Source organism: Pseudochaenichthys georgianus, chromosome 2, assembly GCF_902827115.2.
Source record: "Pseudochaenichthys georgianus chromosome 2, fPseGeo1.2, whole genome shotgun sequence".
In the NCBI taxonomy this organism is placed as follows: Eukaryota; Metazoa; Chordata; class Actinopteri; order Perciformes; family Channichthyidae; genus Pseudochaenichthys; species Pseudochaenichthys georgianus.
Window position 1 is genome coordinate 3,509,007 of NC_047504.1, and position 16,463 is coordinate 3,525,469.

Consider the following 16,463-nt stretch of genomic DNA (forward strand, 5'->3'; position numbering starts at 1 on the left):
GTGTGGGAGCTTTTATATTGAAGGAACCGGAAGTCTTGCGTCCTACGCTCAAATGCATCCGGGTAACGGCTCTCTTCTCCTGCAGAGCATAAACAAAGTAAAGAATCATAACAAGTTGCTGTTTTTCATCGTTTTTAACGGCTGTAGTCCTTAATTACACTAACGATGATTTAACTGGATGTATTTGTAAAGGCATATTTTTAAGAGAATTGAGAAATATGGACACAGGAGGCTCAAAGGTAACTTATTGTCCTAAATAACGGTAACTCCTTTCACTGAAGAGGAAGACTTTAAAGTAACGTTAGCTGTATTGCTAGCAGTAAATGCTATTTTTATTTCTAAATGTGTTGACAGTTCACCTTTTTATGCCTTTTTCCTTTGTTAAAACTATACTATTTGTGGTAACTGACGCTAGCTAACTTTTAACTACAGACCCTGACTTTTTACTTGTGAGTTTGATTTAAATGTTGGGAGCATTCAAGAAAGCTAGTTAGCATACTTGGAAAAAGTGCTAATAATTTATATATATATTTTCTATTATAGAGAACGCGTTCCAGAGAGCTCCCTCCTCTTCCACAGGTGTGTAACACAACTCCAGGTGTTCATTTCCCTGCCTGCATTATGCTCATTTCATATGACATTAGTGTTTACATGTGACCCTATTACATCCACCCACACATTGCAAGTGACCGGAAGTACATGTGATCCCCTGCTTAACTAAAAACAGAAAATCCAGCAGCTGAACATCAGTTTAACTTGTTATCAGGAATTTGGTACCGTGGTAAATTTGGTTTTATATTGGACGTTGGATATTCGACACATTCGAAAAATCTATTTAACACTGGCTTCGATGGACGATTTTTTGTCAAACCAACTTCGATGTGTTTATACAAGGCCCGCCTATATAACACAAAGCTTTTTTTTTCAAAAAACCCACCTTTTGATTTTATACTATTTTTGTTGTGTTAAACAATCCTATAAATCTATTATGCGGCTTGACCTTTTCACCTACCCATGTCAAAACACATCTGATGAACTCAGCTAACTGCCCTACACTTAACACAAAGCTTTTTTTTTCAAAAAACCCACCTTTTGATTTTATACTATTTTTTTAATGTTAAAAAATGCTATATCTATTATGCGCATAATAGATTTATAGGATTTTTTAACACAAAAAAAATAGTATAAAATCAAAAGGTGGGTTTTTTGAAAAAAAAAGCTTTGTGTTATATAGGCGGGCCTTGTATAAACACATCGAAGTTGGTTTGACAAAAAATCGCCCATCGAAGCCAGTGTTAAATAGATTTTTCGAATGTGTCGAATATCCAACGTCCAATATAAAACCAAATTTACCACGGTGGAATACCGTACACTTACTTACTAAAGAGGGAATCAACCAGATCATCTATTATTTAGAAATATGCAGACGATACAATTAATGTTCATTTAAAACTAATATTCATAAGATTAAATGGTGATGAAGTCGAAATGACGTTGCTTGAAAATGTGTGGAAAATGATAGATTTTAAGAAAGTAAAACAAGGTCTTTAAACATTACTAAATGATTTGATTTCCTCCATGACGTTTGCAAGGCAGGGCGGACAAATCTGATTTAAAACATGTCTCAAATAAAGAAATGTCACTTTTGATATGGTCACTTGGAGTGTAATAAAAAAGGTTCTTCTGACCTGTCCAAGTGTGTTTAGTGACGATAAGGCAGAGTATACACTTCATAAGAAGCATCCTCAGGAAGATTAAAGCATCTTGTGGCCTCTGCCCCCCTGACTAATCCCCCGTCCTGGCGGGCGTATGAACACAGATTTAGCGAGGGTCTAGCTGTCAGCCAGGATGTTATTTGTTATCTCCACTCTGGGTTGATTCCTGGCTGGAATGGCCAGAAAAACAACGGTAAGGCTTTTTGATCTGGTCGTATCTCAACCGACTTTGTTATAACTGAGAATTTCCGAAATGCTTGTACAGTGTTTGTCTACATTTTAAAATAAACTGTTCATTTGCACCTGTTCTTTTTTGTTTAATTTGTATTATTTTGTATTATACATCAATTATGACATTATCACCATGAAATAAGCGTTACATTTAACTTGAGAAGTCTTACATTTAACCTGTTATACCCTAAAAAACCCAGTTTAATCAAAAAAGTAGGAATTTTACATAAATCATGTTATGTGTGATAGCTGCAAAATGTATAATTGGATTTGATGCCGTGAGATGATCTGAAACATAAGTGACTTGTTCTTCTATTTGTGTCTCTAAGCGAGGACCACGCGCGCTTCCCACAATGCCGAGGTAAATCAATGTGCTTTTCTAATCTGATTATTTTAATCTGCAATATTTACACTGAGCAGTCGATCTAAACTCCTTCTCTCTTCTGTTGAACATTTGGAAACATCAAGTCAAGACACAGCTGGTGAGTCGGGATTTGGAATATAGTAGTAATTGGATATATGTCATGAAAACGGCTCCTGTTTTTACTCAAGCTCTTGATTTATTTTTCTTCATGTATTTATTCCCGTGCACAGTAGAAGCACCGGCACAGAAGCGTAGGAAGAAGAAAGTGAAAAAGGAGACGAATGGAGTCGATGATATTGACGGTACGTTACACATAAACACATCTGCAGTAGATTGCAAACCTAAACATTTGTTTTACTTACATTTTGTTTTATTTGCAGAAAGAGAATTCAAATAGTTCCATGCTGCCCCTTTAATTAAATAAACACCGTTTTGGTCTGATACATTTCAGGCATGGATAAAGCAAGACTTCTTTGCTGTTTCAAATCATTTCTTCAACCAAAAGAAAGTAGTGTATCTTGCATTAGGATCAGTTTGTAGACACAGGATGAGAAATAGGATGCTTTCCACAACTTCTCAGTAAGAAACAGTGTGTTCCAAGAAGATGTTCCAATGTGTGTGACTTTTATTGGAAAAAACCCTTAAAGGTCCCGTGTCCTGGCCATTTCTACTGATCATGATTCCATTGTTGAGGTCTACTAGAATAGATTTATACTGTTCAATGTTCCAAACTCACACTGGTTTCTCACAGCATCTCTGTGAAGCATGTGTATTCACTCTCTGTCCTACACGGCTTGTTGGAGCTCCTGCCCCCCCCTCTCCCCGTGAGCCCAATGGCCGTCTGCGAGACACAGCGAAACCCAGCCCGAACACACACGCACACCCGCAGCCTGGCTGGGAGTTTGTGTGTGTGCTCACACACCGACTCAGGAGCTGCAGCTGAGAAAAGATTGAGTGTGTGTGTGTGTGACGAAGTCCGCGGATTGGTCAATTTGGACCGATCCACGGACTTAACGTAACGGCTCCACGGATTGATCCATTTTGACCAATCCACGGAGGGGTCGTCGTTACGTCACTTGGTTCCCGGAAGAAAACAATTGAAAATGTCCAACGAGGCGTTCTGGGGCAGCAGAGACAGGTCTTTTCTGTGTTAGGGTTTTACTCGCTACAGGGTGTACTTCGAGGGTTGTGACTCTGCAGACCGTTTAAAAGACGCTTCATAACACAAGGGGACGGGTAATAACCGGAAAAGCATGACATGGGACCTTTAAGACTCCTTGATTTGGAACAAAGAAATACATTATAACACGTAGAAAGCATGAGAATTGCAGGTCAGTATTTCCCGGTCCTTTAACGCTTCTGCTGTTTCCTGTTTAGATCGTGGGATGGCGATGGGACGGAGGGAATCTGAGAACGGGGAGCATCTTACCTTTGAAGAGACGACGGACACAGCCCCCCAGAGGAGGAGGAAGAGAAAGAAAGTTCCTACTATAGGTACACACAGAAAACTATTATCTTTATGTAAATGATGAATTCCACATTTTAGCAGCTTTCCCTTATCCTAAGAAAGCACTTTCCCTCAAAGGAGCACAATTAAAGTGTGAATTCATGCTTTCAGATCAGGACGATGACCAGGCGGACCTTGTGAACAGAGACGCAGCAGATCAGACCGCGGGTGGAGAGGAGGTGGGGAAACAATCCAAGAAGACAAAGTAAGAGAGCATTCATTGTGTTGTTGTATCAACACATTTCATGATGTCAGATATAACAACTAATATAGAAAAAAGCTGCGTTTTATGCATTTACACCTGGTTGGAGACGAGGTTTATTTATGTATTGTAATATTTTCCACATTTATCTGAATAGATTTAGGTTTCTTTATGTCCAATTGTAGTTTTTTTGAAACAATAAAACAAAACCAAAGCAATTATGACAAAACGCTTAATAAAAAAAGTGTAAACTAAAAGCACTAAAAGCAAGTTAAGAGATAGTTGGTGAGAACATTTGGAAAATACAATCTGGTACATTTTGCTCTCTAACTATTCTTGTGATTTTAGGAAGTCAAAAGTGGTCGAGTCTCCGTTCCCGGATGAGTTCGACGTAGAAGAGGACGACATCATCTCCGACACCCCCCCCCCCATCTTCCAGTACCCCCTGTTCGCGGCCCCGCAGGGTCAGAGCCAGCCGGTGGGGAAGGTGTTTGTGGAGAGGAACAGTGAGTAACAGCAGGAGACCGTGCGGCCGCCTGTGGGACATTAAAGGACATCCTCGTGTGTCCTGTGTGTGCCTGTTTCAGAGCGGTTCCAGGCTGCAGAGCGCTCCGATTGGAGGAAGGCGAACATCCAGACGGAGAACATGACGGACTTCACCGTTCAGCCGCTCAGCTCCACCAGAGACGTTTCCCTGAGAGTGCACAGCGGCTTCAGGTGAGCTCTAACTGACGAAGCAAAGGTGTGTGCATAGCATCATTGGAGTTTGGAATGTACAATAGGTTTTAAAAGCGATGCACAACTCGGATTTTTTTTTCAATATCCAATCCATTGTTTCCAAGTCATTCTGACTAATTGCAAATATGTGTTTTCCACTTAATCTCAGATATGTGTTTGATTTCTCTTCAGGTGACTTGTACAATACAACATATGTTCAAGTGTGAGGAAAGGTTCAAATCGTTAGAATTTTCAATACGTTTTAAATAGATCCACGATATTGTTTTTATATATCTGATTCAATTTCCTGAAATGTACGGATTCGTTTTATTATTATTAGTATTTTCAACCATACAATATATTTTTGGTTTAATTGTATGGATATGTTTAATATTTAGGTTTGGTTAAGAGCAATTATTAATGTTTCACTTCCAGTTTAACTTGATGTTAATAACCCTATTATTAATGTTGTAAAAAAATGTAATATATATTTTAAATGCTGTATGTATTGGGTTGTATTTCCATCTCATGACACTTGTGTCTTCTGCCTATACTAATGAACCAAAGTGACGCTTTGTGTCTCTGCGCTGCAGGGTGTTCGGTCTGTACTGCCATGGTCTCCTGGCGGGCTACGCCCTGTGGAACATGGTGGTGGTGTACATGTTGGCGGGGCAGCAGCTCACCGCTCTGTCCAACCTGTTGCAGCAGTACCACAGCCTGGCCTACCCGGCCCAGTCCCTGCTGTACCTGCTGCTGGCCGTCAGCACCGTGGCCGCCTTCGACAGGTAAAGAAATCTCAACAACACGGCGTGAGGAGCCGATGCATCGATTTTTAATTCCAGTATAGAAAAGATCTATTTGTGTTTTAACATGAATCAGAATTCCTTTATTTTGATATAACTCTTGTTCTCAGAGTGAACCTGGCCAGAGGCTCTGTGGCTCTGCAGGAGTTCATCACACTGAACCCCGTCGCTCTCGCCTCTTTCTGTGAGTCCACATTCATTTCAACCGTATTTAAAACCGTATTTTATTTTGTCTTAATGTACATTATTTAATTTAATGTTCCATTCTTGTACAGTACATATCATAATCGACTTTTTGCACTATTTTGTATTTTATTTTGTATTTTATTATATATGTTGCATTGTGGGAGGAGCTCAGGTCAGAAGAATTTCATTGCCATTTCTACTCTGTAGCTTGATGACAATAAAACCTTTGAATCTTGAATTTATAATCTCAAACTGTCAAATGGCATCATCTCACACTCTTTGTTCCTGCAGTGTATTTCTCGGCGCTGATCCTCTCTCTGAGCCAGCAGATGACCAGCGACCGCATCAACCTGTACCCAGACTTCAACACCACTCTCTGGTCAGCGCCTTGGAAATATTTAATGTTGATATATTTTCCTGAAGCCTAGGTATGATACAAGCTACTTTCCTTTTTCCTTCCCTAGGCCACCAGGGTTGGAGCACCAGATTCTGCACCCCTGGGTGACGGTGAACCTGGTGGTGGCTCTGCTGGTGGGGCTGGCCTGGGTCTTCATCGCCACACGACCAGAAACAGACTACACTCGCGGTGAGAGAACACCAGAGAGAAGGGTGAAAACATGTTCAAACAGAAGGAGAAAAAACATTATATATATTTTTTTCCTCCTCAGATTATCTGGACGCCATGAGGATCGAGCCTCCCAGACAAGAGGACAAATCAGAAATGACCGCCTGAGAAAATATAATTCTGTACTCTTCTTCTGAGGCGTATTGTTGCCATTTTGCACATCTTTTTGCACTGTATTTTGCCACTGGTTTTAAATGTGTTATTTTTTGTATTTTTTAAATGTGATTGTGCTTGTTTCTTTATAAATATTTATCAAAAAAAATCAAACAACAACTCTCTTTTCCATTTTGGTGCTTATTATGCATCCAACCTGTTGATGCATGCCGTGATACTGTACAGAATATGACCTTTTAATATTTAATGATTAGTATATTTGTATACTCTATGGTATGATCAGGTCAAATCTATGAGCTCAAATATTTTGAGGGCTCCCATAACTTTTATTTGATTTATTTATTCATTTATTTAACAGGGACAGTTAATGAACATTTCTGTAAATGTGCCAGAGTTAGCCAAGAGGCTATTTTTCATCTGTAGTCCCTGGACAGATTTTAAAAGTCACCCTAAAACACATTTCATTTTAAACAAGTGAGATTTATAATTATATTAACAATATGCCCACATATAAATGCATATCTTAAAATAAGAAATACGTTTTAGAAGTAAAAAAACTAATAAGGTAATTACTTTTATCAATTTATTTTTGTATTTGAACATATACACAGTTTTTGTTGCTAAAACTAATAGTTGTTATGTATAGTTTGAAATATTTGTAGAAAAACTGTAAAACCCATGAGTAAAGAATACAAATATAATTTATTCTTAAGATAATGCAAACAATCTTTGTAAAAAAAAAAGGGCAATAATTCACTTGGCAAAATAGTATCGATCGATCGATCTTTCTGAGTACGATTAGTTTGCTCTGCCTGTCATTCAGACCCTAACAATCAAACACAGAGATGCGACCTGCCGTCCAGTTTCTGTTGACGTGGTAACTGTTATCAGTCTGTGTGGGAAATCTCCAGATATTCATGAAGAGAAGTTAGCAAAACAGTGCTATTAAAAGCGAGAAGTCATGCTGGACTTTGCCATATTTGCTGTCACGTTTGTCATCATTTTGGTTGGCGCTGTTCTCTATTTGTACCCGGTAAGTCTCTGCAAGTTTGAAGTTAGCATTAGTTAGCTGTCCCAGTTATGACCAAACCCCTCATTAAAAAGTAATGATTTAATGTGTATTTGCTCACTGCCAAGCGGGACCACCGCTAAAACATAAATGAAGACCTTCAAAGAATTGTTATACCTGTCTCCCCATTTCGGCTAACATCCAACACACTTATCAATAACCTAATTCAGTGAAATGTATATTTAATTAATTACAGTGGGCGGTAACAACCACGCTTAAGTACCATCTTTGAAAAATGGATGCTGTCAAGTACCCAATTTCTATACCGATTTCCCCCAAAGACCTTATTAAGTAGTCAGATGAAATAATAGTTTCATACATTGTCTAAGTAAGTTAGAAAATATAAAATTGGCTGAGATTCAATACAGGTTAATTAAACAGTACTTGATCTAGCTGTAACTAGGATATTAATAATAACTAATCCATGAATTAATATGAAGAAACAGTAGATGTGTGTGAAAAATGTATAAATAAATGCAATTTCTAATCATGTTTTCAGTCATCCAGAAGGGCCTCGGGTATCCCAGGCCTCAATCCTACCGATGAGAAGTAAGTTGTCATATTGCATTCTCTTTCATTCAATAACAGGGTGTTGCAAAGATCAATGAGTCAATTCCAAAAAAATACAATTATATAAAGTGAAATGGATGTTCACTTTCCCGTCTTCTCTCTCAGGGATGGGAACCTGCAGGACATCGTGAACAGAGGCAGTCTGCATGAGTTCCTGGTCAGTCTGCATCTGCGGTTTGGCTCCGTGGCCTCCTTCTGGTTCGGGGGTCGGCCCGTGGTCAGCCTGGGGTCCGTGCTCCAGCTCCAGCAACACATCAACCCCAACCACAGCAGTAAGTTGGACAAAGCCTTAAAAGTTAGGAAAATGATTACATTTGCATGAAGCCTTTTAATATTTGAAATGAAAGACTCGTCATATTGGCTGCTGTCTCCTTGTTTCTTACACCAGGCACTAGCTGAGCATTACATAATACTGATCTGCAATCAGAGTTAAGCTGGTAAAATAAACAAAGTGAATATGTACATTGATGGTTGTGGGTATAAAAGAGTGCTTTAACCTTTATTTTTTGCACATGTATTTATTGTAACAATTTAAATGTGATCTTAAAAAGAGTCTGGAGTTTTAGGTTCCTTAAAAGCAAACATTTTACTTAAACCAGACTGGTTTTCACTCACAAGGAAAAAATAACATGTTGTCTTTGTGTCTCTGTTCTTGTCAGCTGACTCCTTTGAGACGATGCTGAAGTCTCTGCTGGGCTACCAGTCAGGAACGGGAGGCGGGGCCACAGAGAGCGTGATAAGGAAGAAGGTTTACGAGAGTGCCATCAGCAACACGGTGGAGAAAAACTTCCCCCTGGTGCTAAAGGTCTGTATCTCTCGTGATGTACAATATAACTAAGTTGAGTTGAAAACAAGCGTTTAGACATATTCCCCACTTTCTTCTCGTAGCTGGTGGAGGAGCTGGTGGGGAAGTGGACGTCCGCCCCGGAGGCTCAGCACACCCCTCTGTGTGCCCACCTGCTGGGGCTGGCCATGAAGACCGTCACCCAGCTGGCTCTGGGCGAGACGTTCAGGGACGACTCCGAGGTCCTCTCCTTCCGCAAGAACCACGACGCGGTGAGAACACAGTGGAGTGCAGCTCTTACACAAATGTTTTTGTGCAGCCGATTCTGGTCTTTCCTCCTCTCCTGTGGATTGCAAATGTGTGCTTTTGCATAAATGCCCCCCCATATATTTGTTGAACTGTCTCCTTTTAGTCAAACCTATACTTTGGGATGCTACAGTCCTGCTGGAGTGACTAAATACATGTTTTCTCTTCTTCCTACTCACCAGATCTGGTCAGAAATTGGTAAAGGGTACTTGGACGGCTCCCTTGAGAAAAGCTCCAGCAGGAAAGCACATTATGAGAAGGGTGAGTGGCTTTAATAAAACCAAACTTATTATATGTTGAATTGTTGAAAAAGGGCTGCTCAATTATGGCAAATATCCTAAGAGCAAACATTTTAGTCAATAATCAGATCACGATCGTTCAATACCTAACTATAGATGTACATAAACATTTATGTAAATCATAAAAAATAAATAAGTTAAAATGTGTAAATTTACATTTTCAAAATATAAAATAATATATAAATATGTCCAAAATAAAATATATGTTGTGATATACAGTAAGAGAAAATGAGAGCAGCGTTTTTCATATTCGCTAGGAGCCCAAATCCTAATTAAAAATAGATGAAAGCTCCAGTACTTGTGGATGATTTGTGGAAGCTGCCTTCTGCTGTTCTTTGAGTCGTTGGGTGCGTGTGTGTTCCTGAGCAGCTTTGTGTTTTCTTCTGTTGTTGTGCTGTGGAGAAACAGCAGGGACAGTTTGCAGAGGATCAGACTTGATCTGTGTGTGTAGATCCGCTCTACACACACACACACACACACACACACACACACACACACACACACTGCACAACCAACCTTTTCAGCATCCTCAGGGAACAGCTTCTGTCGTTTTTGGGGACCTTTATTGATTTATGTGCCGAGGACAATTTGACTGGAACTTGGCTCTTGCTGGAGTTCATTATCGAGGCTGTCCAAAGATCGATGCTTGAAATGCAGTCTTTTTAACTTGTAATCAACAGATGTTTCGTTTCCTGTGTTCAGCTCTGTCAGAGATGCAGTCCGTGCTGCTGTCGGTGGCGAAGGAGAGGAGGGCTCAGAGGAAGCAGACAGTGTTTGTGGACGCTCTGCTTCAGTCCAGCCTCACAGAGCGACAGGTGAGTACTGATGAGGCCACACACTCTGCTTTCTATTCCAAAAAGGTAACTCAAAGATTGTGACAGTTCCCAAAAATGGACTGAAATGGCTGTTTCTTCCCCAGATCATGGAGGACTGCATGGTTTTCACTTTGGCTGGATCTGTCATCACTGCCAACTGTAAGTGACACAAGTCACAGTCAATTGATTTATTGATTCATACTTTATTAAAGGCTGCAATTAACAGAACCCGCAAAATATCACATATGGTTTATTTCCAAGTAGATTTTACTTTATCACAAGGACTTCTCTAAGGTTTCTGGTTCATAACATGAATTATTAAGAGGATATTAAAAATGACGGTGAAAGTAGAACACCAACAACATAAATATGGAATAGAAAATGACAACAACATTTTATAAGACCTAATAAAAATAGGTATTACAAGGTTTTCTTCACATGCAGGCCCGGTTCCACGGGGGTAGAATCCTCAGTTGAATGTTATGCACCCTCTATTCAAGAAAGAGAAGGGAGCGAAAAATATTATGCAATATAAAACAAATTGTGTCCGGTGCGCGTGACCTGCTCCGCTGCGCGTGCATCCTTTCCAAAGTGCTTCCACAGCAGCGACACACATCTGTGGATAATCATTTATACGAAAATGGTTAAAGCAACCATCACTAAACGCCAGCAACACTGCGTCTACTGCAGACCGTAGTAACGGGTCAGATGGGGACATCACGTGACCCTCCATGTGGACACTAGCTTACCGGCTGACTCGCCGCCCTCGCCCCCGGAGCAGCACTCTTCGTCTCCCCAAACTACGCCGCCCCTCTGCGGCCCGCGGGTGCCAGGATACCACGGCAAAACAGAGCCTGCCCAGGTAGATCTAAACAAGTACCCGCCTGTACAGTGGGGTTAGGCGGTCATCTTGCAGCTCGTGGTATACAAATAGACAAGGGCTAGAATATTCATGTGAAAATAGATTCATATTCTGCCTGCCTGTAGAAATGTTGGGTCAAACATAATGCATCCAATAGCACAGATGCCTTCACCACGAATGGCTACACAAAGATCTCATATCCCAAGCTTATCAACGAGCTAATGTTGCAGCTGAAATGTTCTCCAGGTCACAAATTCAACCTCACATGATGATGTGATACCAGTTCTCAAGCACAGTAGATATTCTCTTCCCAGAGTATATGATGGGACCAAGGTGATGTTTAGTAGGCTACATGGTTTTAATAATATTTTTGCTTTTCAATGTTTGCCATTTCAAACCATGAGCTGGTTCAAATACTATTTGCCTTGATTTACAAAATGTTTTCATTTGTTTTATCAGCACAGTTTTGAAGCTTTGAAGGACTGGATGAAATATTTCAGGATTGCACTTTTAACTCACTTGAAATGTTCTCACTTGCTTGGTTTCAAAACATAACAAATGCCATAATCTGTTCACTGGGACCATCAATGCTATTTTTCATTGCTGTTGCCGGCTACTATGGCTCACGTAAACCTACTACTGGAACCGGGCCTGTTCACATGTCAGGAGGACCACAAGTAAATCCCGAGTTGTATATTTATTTTATAAAGTCAGTTTTGTTATTAAGCCACTGTATGTCCAGAAACAGCAACTTAGGAACAAAAAGCTAAACCAAAAGGAAGTTAAAATGTTGTGTTTCTGCAGTGTGTATCTGGGCACTTCACTTCCTGTCCACCTCGCAGGACGTCCAGGACAAACTGTGCCAGGAGCTGGAGCAGGTTTTGGGTTCAGACCCCATTTCATTAGACAAGATCCCTGAGCTGAGGTAAGATCTTTGGAGAATGGCAATGGTCCAATTTTGGTAAAGCGTAGAGAGATATTGCACAGATTGAATTCAAGGTCATACTAGCTACATGTATGCACATCCAGGTGATGCTGCTGTGTTGTATGACCTTGATCTGATCACATTCCTGTGTCTGACAGATACTGCCAGCAGGTCCTGAACGAGACGGTGAGGACCGCCAAGCTGACCCCCGTCGCCGCGAGGCTGCAGGAAGTGGAGGGCAAGGTGGATCAGCACGTCATCCCCAAAGAGGTATCTGCTTCCTGCTAAAATAATACAGCCGGGAAACCACACAGTTTACTCTGGAGATGTATAAAGAGATTAAACAATAATAACTTTGTAAATCAAAATGAAAATGCTGTGCTTTCAGACTTTGGTCATCTACGCTTTGGGAGTGGTGCTGCAGGATTCTGACACCTGGAGCACCCCATACAGGTTCAACATCAACATTTACTTTTAGAAATGGCTTTTCCAGAAATAGGATCTTTGAAATCTATAATCTGTGGACTTTTTCATAAGTATATTGTTTTTTAGCTAATTTTGGATATTGCTCCACAATGTTCAGCATATGAATAATAGAAAAACAAATGTCGTGTTCCTTTTCCTCATTACTGAATCTACATAATGATAATTGTTTAAATGAATCCATTTAATCAGAAAGTACCTCTTGGAACAAATTGTATAGATGGTATGACAGCATCACAGAGTGGGGTTTATCATGTAGGTCTGTGCCATTTCTGATCTGTGATACTGTGACATCCCCTCAGGTTTGACCCGGATCGATTTGAGGAGGAATCGGCGAGGAAGAGCTTCTGTCTTCTCGGATTCTCAGGGAATCAAACATGTCCAGAACTCAGGTAAAGTCTAGACGGAGCTAATACTGAGAGCAATGCCAGTGAGTAGAAGGGAAAAAGTGTCATCAATAACATTTCCACCATTCGTCACATTTGGTCTCGTTGACAGGTTTGCCTACACTGTGGCTACTGTCCTGCTCAGTACGTTGGTGCGGCAGCTGAAGCTTCACCCTCTGAAGGGGCAGGTGATGGAGGTGAGATCTGAGCTGGTATCCACGCCTAAAGAAGAAACCTGGATCACCGTCAGCAGAAGAAAGCAAAAATAATCGCTGAAAAGAGCTATTTCTAACACACATCTTGATCAGAATAAATCAACTGCTAAATATTTCTTGAATGTCGCAGATCTAGTCTGTCATTTTCCTCATTCTCGTCAGCCTTTTTAACATCATGGTAGTTTACACTTTTTGAATTAAAGCTTCTTTAGAATCATTATAGCAGGTTATTTATGTACAGTCATCGTTGCACCACCATTGCATTTACATACTTGTCTTTCCGGTGCGCTTTTTGTACAGCAATCTGAGGCCTTAAGCACATTAGTACCTTGTCTATCCACAGGTCAAATTTACACTTGTTGAAATGTGTTAAAGTAGGGGGAACTTGATGGTTTCATACTCTACAATACAGAGAAAAACAACTTGTTCTTGCAAAGGTTTTCCTGATAGTGCCTTGAAAATCCCCAATAACATGTTTGTCTTTTGATAAGGCCCATGTAGCATTTCAGTTCTTTTTTTAAACAAATGCATCTTGAATATTAATAAATATATTAAAAGATTTTGAAGTGTTTGAGTTATTCCTTTCATTGTATTTGCATCAGTGAAGAATGGGAGTGTCACTCACTATAAATGAGGTTTCAGGCTGCATAGTGGATGAATTAAACAGACGCCCTGTCAGCTAATATATGCTTCTGAAGGGCCCTCGGGCAAGACTGTTTTTCCTCACATGGTACACTCAGTAACCAATTATTTTTGAGAGGGAATGAGAAAGGAATAAAATAAGTATCCCTCTGGAGAAATAAATATATTATAATTATTCAATCCACCATGAAAATACTGTATCCCAAATTCATAATCAGAATACTTTATCCGCTCAATGAACTACATCTCTGGTCTCGCACAGTAGCCTACACGTCACCAACACCAGAATGAGGTGAAAAGTATTAAATGAGGTGGAAAGCATTACAGTCTGTGCAGTGGCGGAGCTGGGGGGTGAATCCTGGCCACCCTCGAGGCGTGAAGATGGACGGTGTGGCGCAGTGCGCTGTGCAATGATCATCAGATCAAGGGGTGAAACCCGCCGCTGCTGCGTCTGTAAAGCCGGTGTGTCCTTGGGCAAGACACTTCACCTGAACTTGCTCCTGTGGGTATTGTCCACAGTTTCTGACCATTGCATGTATGATATATGTGTAATGTGTGTATATGTAAAGCGCTTTGAGTCATTGAAAAAGCGCTATAATAAATGTAAGGAATTATTATTATTATTATTACCCCAAACACCTTCACCACGGGGGCCCAAACTTTTAGAACATTAAGAAAAAAATGTTTAAGTAACCTTTCATCAAGAATTAACATTAATAGAACGTTATATTGACAATGTACTCACTAAACTTACGATTCATTTAACTTGTTTTCTTCCAAAAGTTAATTATCCAAAGCCTCTAGTTTGTATACCCCCTTCAATTTACATGTAATGGTTTGGTCCCGCCTCCAAAGGCACTTTCTAGCAGAGAGTGAGAACATGTGAGGAGCAGGGATGCTTGTACCTACGTGTGTGCCATGTCTCAACGACTCACAAAGTCAGGCTTTCTAAAAGAAAAAGGAGAGAAAGAAAAGAGAGAGGGACTAAAAGGCAACAGTTTTTCAAAAGAAAAGGTGGGTGTGGTCTATGAGTGGTGGAAATGAGTCTGTTAGCTAAGCGTAGTCCATTTTAAATAATAATGTTTTTTTTTTACAAAGCTGACATTTAAGTAGGCTACTGTTAATATCTGTAAAGAAAATGCAGAGGTTTTTAATTTCACTGCTCTTTTAGCTGCAGGTACATTTTTAGCTGCTATTCATACTAAATCAGTTGTCCCTCCCCCTGGTGCCAGGACCAACAGATCCATCTCTAGGCTCAGCAGCCCTGTCCCCCCATAAGGCTGAACCTGAACCAGCTTTTCTCCCAACTGAAGGAGGTGAGCAGCATTGTGTTGAATGCCACTTAACATATCTGATGGGAGAGTGGAATACAACATATATATATATCAAAACAACATCTCATTTCAATTATACATTTCAAACGCAGTATTTTTCCACATATTTAAGTTATATTTCTTTGGATTTATGCATTCTTGTTGAGAATGTTCCATTCAAAAATGTTATTATTAAAAAAGGCATTTACACCATAAAAGATGACTATTGAGATCTATTGTCAGGAATGTTATTCTTATATCAAATAGTGAATTCTACTGCAGCAGAATGTTGCACGTCTGCAGTGTTATATTTTCACAGCTCAGTGTCAGTAAATATTGTGCAGTTAGTATTGGACTACAAGATAGATGCAAGCCTGTACAGGTAGTTATTTAAAGCATAAACGAGTCAGTTGGGTTCTGGAGGTGTGGTTACAGCATTGTGCTTGGTTGGCGTGGCTTAGGCCTGGTGGTGGGGCCCAATCTGATATCTTTTCATGGGGCCCAAAATCCCTGGCGGCACCCATGGTCCCCTCACTGATGAAGACAAGGGAGAGTTAGAGACCATCCAGAACACATTCAGCCCTCAAGTCAACGACTTCACCTTGATTCTGTCCACTGTGGAGTCAGATCCCACAGCTCCAGCTGTTGTTAACTTTCTAAAGGAGAACAAGGACATCCAGGAGCTCCGTCAGAGATGTGGAGGAAGATATGTTGTTCTCAACATCAAGGGCCAGCAGCAGATCCCAGAGCTGTTGAATACTGTGGAAGAGATCAGAGTGGAAGGATCCAGGTGCTTCACAATGAAGATGTTCACCAAGGCTCAGATGAAGAAGGTGGTAGAACTTAAAGCTGAACTGCAGGACGTTGAAAAGAAAAGGGAGATGGGAGATGTTGATGAAAGTCAGAACAGAGAGTGTCTCACGATGGTGCTGATTGGGAAGACTGCATGGCAGTGGGAAGAGTGCAATTGGAAACACCATTTTGGGAAGAGAACATTTTACATCGACTCCAAGCCCAGAGTCAGTGACCCAGTTTTGCGAAAAAGCATCAGGAGAGATTGGTGGAAGACCTGTTGCTGTGTTGGACACCCCCGGCTTGTTTGACACGACACTGTGCAATGAGGCTGTTCAAGAAGAGCTTGTTAAATGCATCAGCATGATGTCTCCTGGACCTCATGTGTTCTTACTGGTGCTGCAGATCGGCCGATGTACACAATAGGAAAAAGATCAAGAAATATCTTGGCAAGAAATCTGGAGATTTCATCATCATTATTTTCACCAGAGGAGATGATCTTAAAAACACACCAATCCAGACCTACATCTAAAAGTCT

The 16,463-nt window shown here is 40.5% G+C and overlaps 2 protein-coding genes and 1 pseudogene across 3 annotated transcripts; all 3 read left to right on the plus strand.

The window, feature by feature from the left end:
* The first annotated feature begins 15 nt into the window (after positions 1-15).
* Positions 16-6,606, plus strand: LOC117456897 (transmembrane protein 237B-like). Of its 2 annotated transcripts, none has more exons than XM_034096764.2 (14): positions 16-97; positions 544-579; positions 2,276-2,307; positions 2,415-2,428; positions 2,541-2,612; positions 3,688-3,804; positions 3,929-4,022; positions 4,368-4,525; positions 4,607-4,736; positions 5,330-5,521; positions 5,650-5,723; positions 6,017-6,104; positions 6,190-6,311; positions 6,394-6,606. In XM_034096764.2, exons 1-14 carry the CDS (start codon positions 53-55, stop codon positions 6,456-6,458), a joined length of 1,239 nt encoding a protein of 412 aa, XP_033952655.1. In that variant the 5' UTR covers positions 16-52; the 3' UTR covers positions 6,459-6,606. The 2 variants fall into 2 exon arrangements, with proteins under 2 accessions (XP_033952655.1, XP_071061744.1); XM_071205643.1 differs by having other exon boundaries at positions 54-239.
* Positions 6,607-7,308: 702 nt separating this feature from the next.
* On the plus strand, positions 7,309-13,738 carry cyp20a1 (cytochrome P450, family 20, subfamily A, polypeptide 1). Its single transcript, XM_034096659.2, has 13 exons — positions 7,309-7,497; positions 8,033-8,082; positions 8,209-8,375; positions 8,763-8,908; positions 8,992-9,159; positions 9,376-9,454; positions 10,195-10,307; positions 10,412-10,466; positions 11,974-12,094; positions 12,253-12,364; positions 12,483-12,547; positions 12,880-12,969; positions 13,076-13,738. The coding sequence occupies exons 1-13, from the start codon at positions 7,426-7,428 to the stop codon at positions 13,230-13,232; spliced, it is 1,395 nt and encodes a 464-aa protein (XP_033952550.1). The 5' UTR covers positions 7,309-7,425; the 3' UTR covers positions 13,233-13,738.
* Positions 13,739-15,627: 1,889 nt separating this feature from the next.
* LOC117460682 (GTPase IMAP family member 4-like) overlaps positions 15,628-16,463 on the plus strand; it is a 1,466-nt pseudogene continuing 630 nt past the window's right edge.

Bases quoted from the DNA above. Each gene is read 5' to 3' on its own strand.
- LOC117456897 (XM_034096764.2), top strand. From the start codon at position 53: ATGCATCCGGGTAACGGCTCTCTTCTCCTGCAGAGCATAAACAAA. The intron at 98-543 runs GTAAAGAATCAT...TTTCTATTATAG, and splicing joins TCCTGCAGAGCATAAACAAA to AGAACGCGTTCCAGAGAGCT. The intron at 6,105-6,189 runs GTCAGCGCCTTG...TTCCTTCCCTAG, and splicing joins GACTTCAACACCACTCTCTG to GCCACCAGGGTTGGAGCACC.
- cyp20a1 (XM_034096659.2), top strand. From the start codon at position 7,426: ATGCTGGACTTTGCCATATTTGCTGTCACGTTTGTCATCATTTTGGTT. The intron at 8,909-8,991 runs GTCTGTATCTCT...TTCTTCTCGTAG, and splicing joins ACTTCCCCCTGGTGCTAAAG to CTGGTGGAGGAGCTGGTGGG. The intron at 12,095-12,252 runs GTAAGATCTTTG...TGTGTCTGACAG, and splicing joins GACAAGATCCCTGAGCTGAG to ATACTGCCAGCAGGTCCTGA.